At 52.2% G+C, this 8,820-nt stretch overlaps 1 protein-coding gene across 1 annotated transcript in view; it reads left to right on the plus strand.

Moving 5' to 3' along the window:
• ANTXRL (ANTXR like) overlaps nucleotides 1–7,415 on the plus strand; it is a 44,635-nt gene extending 37,220 nt beyond the window's left edge. The window contains exons 13-14 of the mRNA XM_059899629.1: nucleotides 448–531; nucleotides 7,188–7,415. Coding sequence (XP_059755612.1) covers nucleotides 448–531; nucleotides 7,188–7,415 — 312 coding nt within the window. The remainder of the gene's footprint in view (nucleotides 1–447; nucleotides 532–7,187) is intronic.
• Nucleotides 7,416–8,820: the final 1,405 nt, after the last annotated feature.

Here is an 8,820-nt window from a genome sequence, read left to right on the forward strand (position 1 = left end):
CCTGGGCCTGAGATCTGGTGGGAAACAGGGTCACTGCCCAGGCTGACGTCTACACTGGCTGCAGTGTGGCCTGGGGAGGCTGGATCTGCCAGAGTCGGGTGAATACAACCCTGTCATCTACTAATGCCCGCACCCCTGCCAGCCTCCATCACATGGCACAGCCTCACGCCCAGCTTCTCCTGCAAGGGTGGCCGCCAGGAACCAAGGGGACAGGATAGAGTTTGTTGATATTTGGAGAAGAGCCATCTTTATAAACCAAAAGGAGTTGGTGTGTTTTTCGCAGGGAGGCCACTCTCTTACTGTGCTGGGTGCTGCTCATTTGTCCTTGATTCTCCAACAAACATTTGCTGAGTGGCCAGTACTTGACAGGTGCCGGGGCAACAGATGTCATTTGTCTGCACCGAGGAGCTGCCAGACAAGGACGCAGACGGTGTTTTCTCTTCCTAGGAGCCAGAGGAGACATGTCAAATGTCATGCCCCACAGTGATTGTCCCTTGTGGGTGCCAAGGAGTCAGGATGAAACGAATGGAGGTGAGAAAGGCCCTTTGGAAGGAGTGATGACGCCAAGGCTGGGGAGCAGGAGGTGAGGGTAGCTGGTTCATGCACAGGTCTGGACCCATAAGGCATGGAAATGAGCTATGGGTACTGGACTACGGTCACTTGGTGCCAGAGAAAAGCCAAAGCCCTCCCGACCCAGTGTCCCAGGGGAGGCCAAAAAGTATGAGGGCTCATGTTCCCATCACCACCAGGGTTTCCCCCTTGGCATGGGCCCAAGTTTCTGGAGGTTGGTGGGTGGCCCCAAAGGGTGGCTGCAGTGCTGTCTCAGGGAATTTGTGGGGACAGGGCCCTGACAGGCCATCTCAAGTCAGAGGGGACACTACCCCTCTAGAGGCAGCATCTATGCCTGTAGCTTCCTCACAACCACATCTGCTTTTCAGGGAAAACTGGATACCTTGTGTGACTTTGTCCAGCGCTGCAACCAGATGTCATTGATGTGGTGTCCGCCCAGGGACATGGTAAGCAGGGCACAGGGATGCTCCGCATGGCTGGGGTCTTGCTTTTGCCCTTGACAGTTGCCCCCGGGACTGTGGGTCAGAGAGCCCTGTCCCGGCATCTGCTGAGAAGAACGCCCAAGACGTGGAGACCTGGAGCTCATGAGCCTCCAGACGATTCTCAACATGGCGCCCGTGCATTTCCCCTGCATCCTTGTCTCAAGGGTGTCAGGACCTTTCTTCTCCAGAGCAATGCCCAGCAATTCCAATCTTAAGTGAAAAGGGCTGGAGAGGCCTATGGGACTCCCATCCATCGTCCCTTCCTACTGCCCACCCGACCCTGTGCGACTGCTGGCTGCACCCCATCCATGAGACCCTCCTGGGCTGGTCACTCAGGTGCAGGAGTGGTGGAGGACATGGTGACACCCCCTCCCCAATGTTGTCTGGCCAGCAATGACTGGTTTTACCAGGCAGTAAAGATGCCCTCCTTGTGTCAGTGCCTGTGACAGTGGGGAGAAGCTAAATTGTTCTAGTTGTCATCCTTGTTGTTTAACAATAATGACCGATGTTATTGAGTCCTTTCTGTGGGCCAGTTGCTAACCTAAGAACTTTACATGTTTTCAGTGCTTTAATCCTCCCAGTAACTGTACAGGTAGATACAACTATTATCCCAGCTTTACCAAGGGGGTACTGACCCGCAGAGAGGCTAAGTGACTTGTCCCAGGTCACAACGGCTGGGAGGGGCAGAGCTGGACTTGAATTCTGAGTCTGGGCCCACCTTTCTTAACTGCTCTGCCCTGCTTTTGGGTCAGCACTCATGGTCTCATGATGGTTACCCCCAAACTACCAGACGCTGCCCTACTCAGGCCCCTGCGGCCCAAGGAGAGCAGTGGTTTGCCTGAAAATCATCTGCCTGGCCATTCCAAACTCAGACCCGTTGCATAGACCGGGCCAGCGGCCTAGAGGATGCTGTGGTCCCAGGGTCTATAGTGAGGGCTGCGCTCACCACCTTCACTGAATCAGGAAAACACTGGCTCTTGGTGGCTGGGCAGGTGGGCGTTTGGAAACTCTAGACAGGCCTGAAAGCCTCTGGACACTGCTAGTTACATACCTGAGGCATGCTCACACCCAGCAGAGACACTGTCTGGTGACAGTGGTGTCAGAGCTCCTTTGGCAGCTGGGCTCCCAGTTCTGGGTCTGAATCGAGCTCTGAGTCCCAGCCTTGATTGCACAGAAGCTCCATTTTCCACCTGATTCTCCTGGAGCCTCTCCCAGAACCAGCTCCTTTATAGTCATAAGAGCCCCACCCCAGCCTTATGCCCTGAACAGTGGAGACACCCACCCAGAGATGCTCACTCAGGATCAGGAGGGACAGAGCAAGACAGAGGGCTGAAGCAGAGGGAGGCAAGAGACAAGAGGGTGGACAAAGGGAAGATGCCAGGTATGGCCTTCCTGCCCAGCGAGGTAAGGGCAGGGGCACTGAGCACCTCTCTGAAATGGTCCCATTCCCAGGGCCACTCTTCGAAGCTCAGGTTGGGGAAGTGGCAGAGTGATGGATTAGGGGGCCTTATAGCTGCCCAGGGCTCTGCCAGGCCCCTGCAATGCCAGCTCTCGAGTCCGCCCAGCAGTCTGTGGCTCACAGTGACCTGTGTGCTCGCTGGAGGCAAAACTGAGGCCTGACACGTCAAGGGAGTTGCCAGGACCACCCAGAGAGTAAGTGGCAGCAGCCAGAGCTACCTGAAATCAACCCTGCTTATCCTGAGAGGGGCTGGGAGCCTGTAACTGTGCCTGGTAGATGTGACCCCTCCCACTCCTCTGCCCCCATCCCATTTGACCTTGTCCCTCACAGCCTTAGTCCTGGAGACCCTAGTGTTGTAGGATTTCTGTGGATACCCCAGTATTCCAGTAGGTGCAGGAGTGAGTCCTGATTCCTTTCTTGAAGCCCTCAGTGCTCTGGTCCCAGGCTTAAAGTTAATCATGAACCAAGACATGGTGTCAGCTGAGACCTGCAGTCTCTGCAGACCAGAGTCGGCCCCCAACCCCAGCCCTGAATGTGCAGACATAAGCCTTTCGTCTGCTCACTGCAGACCACCCCGTGTTCTGCTCAGACAGAACCTTGCCCAGACCCTCTTCACCAGGCTGTGCTGGAAAACAGAAGCCGCAGGAGAGGGGGTTCCCAGCAGCACAGGCGCACAACCTCTCCTCCTTCCAGTTCCCGATCCACAGGGAGGTTGTTTCCAAACTCCTCAGCCTGGACTGGAATTGCAGTCAGGCCTGCGGATGTGAACGTGTTCAGAATGTGAACAGTGGAGTCTGGGGGTGAACTTGTAGGAGCTACTGCCTTCTAAAACCTCAGTCAGCTGCTCGTTTCAATGAATCCAGATGTTTCTGCACTTCAGCACAATACAATGCAGAAAACTCTCAAAGACTCAATTTACCAAAAATCTCAGTGTTTTTGTAGCAGAAGCAGTCATTCTTGTTTACTGTAACCTTCTGTGAAACGACTGTGTCTCTCTGCCCCACCGCCTTCTCATCCCCAGAGGAAGTTTTCTAATAATGGTCCCTTCCAGACCATCTCTCCCTACACACATATACAAAATGACGCAGCAAGACTCAGTTTAGTTTCTTAGTCTTGAGCCAAACCCTGCCCCCCATCCAAGGTCCTGATTCTCTTCCTTCCCTGCCTTTTCCAGGGCAGCCCCTTCAGTTCATGGAAATCAGTTCTCCTAGATCCTTCAGGAAAATCGGTAAAAATGGGAAACCTTCCACTTCTCACTGAATGTGATGCTGACAGTGATACAACTGTCTCCAAGAGAGTGTGACCTGGGTGCCACCACCATGCAAGGCCCTTTACACAAGGATCTCATTCATTCTCCCAACAGCGGCCGTTTATACAGAGTAGGGATCGCCAGACACTGAGTACTTTACACAGGCTCACTCTTTTCATCCTCCCAACACTCTGCGGGGGAGGAAGCTGACCCCTGCGCAGTTAAGTCACCTGCCCAGCCACACAGCCATGAAGCAGTAAGGCCAGTACCAACAGCCCAGGGCCCAGACCTCACCCCGTGCTTGGTTGCCTCTCTGTCCTGCCAGGTGATCACTCCTCTGCATTTTGAAGCTGAAGAAACCGAGGTTCTGATGTTTCACGATGGGCTCAATGTGACAGGGTTCTGGAGGGGTAGAGCAGGGCTGTGAACAGAGCCCAGGGAGGCTCACTTCCAAGTCCAGCCTGCGGCTCCTGTAACCTGCTATCACGGTGATAGGGAAACAACTGGAAAGTAATTCCTTCCTCTGTGCAGTGTGTTAGATGTGCAAACAATTATGAATGATAATTTCTTATTTTCACACTGTGTTGCTTGCAGACCTCCTCTAAATATGAACGCATAAATATTTACTGGAAACAATTGTCCTGGGTAACGATCAGAGCTGCAGAGGGGCCATATGATGCATTCATGGCCAAGGAGCTCCTGAGTTCCTATCTTTTGACCCCACCCACAGAGGGAGCACCAAGGTGTGTGTGATAAAGCTGGGGCAGGACTTCAGCCCTCCAGGAAGTCCCAAGTTGACAGATGTCCTTCATGACAGTGACCTTTGTGAAAGTCCCAGATCATAACTTTGGGACAGTGACGGCAGGCTGCTCCTCCATCCTCGACAACCCTCACCCCCTACTCTTCACACACACACAGACTCTCTCACACACATTCACACATACAAACACGCTCACACGTACACGTGCACACATACTTCCCTCTGTAATAAGCAGGAAATCCAGAAATGGAACCAAAGCTCCAAAGCACTGGAGATTAAGGTTCAATCAACCATTTGCCAATCTCTTAAACATCCCTTCACTGTGGAGTCGCTGAGTTGATGTAAGAAGTAATTGGTCACTGGCTTAGATCTCTTCATTAATAGAAAACCAGAGGGGAGGGAGACCCCCCTCAGCCCCTAGTCACCTCCCTCACCCCCTTATGATCACACAACAGACTCAGGGGCTCTGCCACTACCCAGGGGCCTCCACCACCACCTGGAGCCACTCACTCCTCTCCCTCAGCCCATGTACACGTCCCCCCTGCAGCTCCCAGTGACGGGCTGCGGCTGAGGGAGAGGAGCCAGGCCTCAGCACAGGTGCCCTGCAGTCGTGCTTTGAGGAAATCGAAGGGATCCCACAGCAGATGGTAGACACTAGGTCTAGAACGGTCTGTTCACATTCTGGAGTAAATAAGCAGAAATAAAGGAGGTTAGAAATAAAAATAGAAGATCCCAGTCTATTCACAGCAATAAAAGAACTTACCCACGCACAGGTGTGACAATGTGTGCTGACCTGTAATAAAAAGAAACCACAAAACTTTACTCTTTGCTATAAAGGAAGACTTGAAAATACAAAAACCTAGACCACAATGTCAGCTTTTCCCAAAAGAATTCATGGGCTTAATCCTGCTTTAGTGAAAATTGTAATGAATATTTTTAGGGAATTTGATCAAAATGATTCTAAAATTTACCTGAGTAAATGAACTGTTAAGAGTAGTTAAGGAATTTGGGGTGCAGTCCTAGGGCAGGAAGGGTGAAGGTCCTGCCAGTGAGGGAGACCCTGCTGGTGGGCTTGAGAGAAGAGGGAACCAGCTCCAGTGCCCTGGGGGTTGTGTGGCCCAGGCGCTCCCAGACTGGCTTGCGGGAGGGCAGAGGCGGCCTCAGAGGATGGGTAGTCTGGATATGGGAAACGGAGAGGCGGGGAGGACAACCCTGGAGCAGAGGAGCACGGAGGGTGCAGCTGAGAAGCACGGAGGGTGCAGCTGAGACACAGGGACACTTTGGGTGCATGCGGGCAATGTTGGCAATGGGCCAGGAGCCGGCGGTTGGGTGGCCTGGTGGGCCAGGCTGGGCACTGGGGCTGGATTCCCAGACAGTGAGGAAGCACAGCTCAAGGTGTGAGTTGAGGAAGAGGAAGCCAGAGGAAGTTGATTCCGTGAGGCCTGGATTGGGGGTGGGGAGGGGAGGAGGGGAAGGGCCAGGTGACCAGGGGAGAGGAGACACTTGAGTTGGCCTAGGAAGGGAGCTGAGGGCCTGGGCAGGCAGTGGGTACAGAGCACGGATGGGCAGCCGGAGACACTCGTGGCTCAGGACAGGGTTCGGGCAGAGTGGGCCCCGAGGCTGGGCCTGGGGACCTAGAGGCTGAAGAGGCCTGCAGAGTAGGAGGCAGGGGAGGTGAGCTTGGACGACACAGGACCCGCAGGAAGGTGGCAGGAGAGGGCAAACCTGGGCCGTGCATCTGGAAGGGAGAACGGCCAGCTGGGGGTGGAGATCAGAAAAGGGGAATTGCTGATAAATGATCAAAGAAGTTGCTGTCTGCAGAGAGTTCAGGACCCTCTTCATAGTGGTTATCGTGGGTGGTTGGAAAAGAAGCATGTATTTCCTCGTGAATATTTTCCTGTGTTGCTTAGGTTCTCTATAATGGGCAGGTACTACTTTTATAATCAGGAAAAGTAAAAATGTTTATCTGTAAAAGAGAAAATATTAATTTATTGAAGCCTAAGGTGATTTTACATAGAAAGTTGCTAGAAAGTGACATTTACCAAACTATCTCAGGCTTGTCATGCCGGGGAAAGTCAGAGTGAGAAATCCCTTCCCATCTCTGGGTCTGGTTCTGCTCTGCGCCAAGGGGTGCAGGTCCCAAAGCAGGGTGTATTTCCTGAAAGTTTCATCGGATCAGACATCCCTGTGGGTATGGAAGAGGACAAGGTCAGGCTCAAGGTGTTGAAGATTTGTTAAGAACATTCTTTCAAATTCAAGGGGGGTCAGGTGTTCTCTTTTCCTAATGTGGCTACATTAGCAGGGAAAACCACGATCATTCTAAAGGGTTACTAAGGATTTTAAAACCTAGGGTGATGAAAATGACAGCCTCAGGAGGAGCAGGCAGCGTTCAGTGGCCTTTGTCCCTCACAGGCACTCAAGGTAATACTTCATGCGTGAATGGCAGGCTCACGGAAGCCTGAAGTCTGCACACCACGTGGAGCACCTATAGGGACCAACAGGCCCAGACAGACCCAGCAGGGGGATCAGGGAACTCTGGGCAGCAGGAGAAGGTGGGCTTGAGACAGAGAAGGAGCTCGGCAGGCCCCAGAGGCCAGGGAAACCGCAACCTTCTGCTCCCAATTCCAGTGGCTTCTAGTGACCTTCTCTCTCTTCTGTCCCCTGCAGGGGAAGTGCCTCAACTTCGCCCTAATGAAGCCCCACTGTGGGCAATTGCACTGCAGCCCTAAGGTCTGCCTTCAACCCAGCCGGGAGTGCTTCTCCGTCAACAGCTGCTGCTCACGGTGCCAATGCCCCCCGCCCGTGTGCTCCAGGCTTCCCTCCAGGATGCAGCCGCTCGTCTCTCCCCCTGCCCGGCCACGCTGCGGAGCCACTTTGTCACTCCAGCCCCCGTAGCCCAACCTCTAAAGCACCAAGAGCCCAAGATTGTTAAGAGCCCTTTGTTTGCTGAATTAGACATATATACTGAGACTTGGTTTACAGTCAAAAGGCGTTGGAATTTGTTGCTGATCAGAGTTTGTTACCTGGTGAGACGTATCTATACTGCTCCTGCCAGGACAAAGCACCCCGGCATCCTGTGGATGTAGACATGATGAGCCCCACTCCCCAAAGCCTGGTCTTCATCTGTCACCAAGGGCTGGGACGCGTGGGGTTTTAGTCAAATTCTGCTCTTTGAACAAAGCCCAAAACATCTTTGAAACATGAATACTATCCTGTGTCTCCTTCCCTAATCTGACGCAGAGAGAAGTACTTGAATTTCTCACCTCCTTCACTCCGTGCTCCTGGTTTCCATTTTTTGGCTACCTCCATTGCAAACGTGTCTCAGAAAGAGACGAGGCCCTCTACAGTTCACCAGCTGGAAGTGCATCTTCCAGAAATGCATCTTCTCTTTCCAGGTAAACCAACCGGTCCCTAGGCCCAGGGGAATTTTAGAGGAGTCTCTCCCTTTCCATAAAGTTCCACCTCCCCTATTTGCCATCTGCCACCATAGAAGAAACCGTGCTCCAACAGAGATGTTTCAGCATGCCGTGTCCTCCCCACCACCCAGGGGGTCTGTATGATACTCCAGCACCTTGCATACGGCCCACGGGAGCACTCAAGGAGGGGTCCCCCGGGGTTGGGGGCCTGGGGCAATAACTAGTTGTCCCTAATCCGTATTGATAGTAAGTTGAACTGCTCTCCACCCTCACTCCCATCTCTTTGAATGTTATATTTATGCCTTTCAGTTGCATTTCTGTAAGACAACTAGAGGTAAAAATATATCAGGTTTGGGTTTCTCATCTGTACTGATTGAAGTGGATGGATAGTGATGACCATAACTTTCCCTATGTTCAAAAAAAGAAAATGTACTCACGATACCAAGGAAAGTGTGTGAAACTTTTTTTTTTAAGGCAGAAAGGGGGTTTAGATAATGTGAAATCCTATAGAGAGATTTTATCTCTTCCTTAGAAGTGGAATATTTTAGATTGTTTGTAACTGGCGAAAGCATTGTCCAGGCCTGAGAGGGTCAGGGACACTTTTCTGAAACTGGTTCTGTGCTCCTACATTATATCTATGTGTCTGTGGATACCTGTAAAATAGTACATGCCCGTCTCTGAGACTCTGTGACCCTAAATGAAGAAGTATATCTGTGATTTCATAACGAGCCTAATGTGACCCTGGCTGAAATCCGCATGTCTGTTTATTAATGGATGTTGAGAGCCTTCTCATTTTTAGCCCATCACTCCTTCCTGACCCCTGAACTGAGGAGGGAGGCAGTCATCACTTTCATCAGGTCAGGGGAGATCTGGGAGGGACACAA

Source organism: Balaenoptera ricei, chromosome 16, assembly GCF_028023285.1.
Source record: "Balaenoptera ricei isolate mBalRic1 chromosome 16, mBalRic1.hap2, whole genome shotgun sequence".
In the NCBI taxonomy this organism is placed as follows: domain Eukaryota; kingdom Metazoa; phylum Chordata; class Mammalia; order Artiodactyla; family Balaenopteridae; genus Balaenoptera; species Balaenoptera ricei.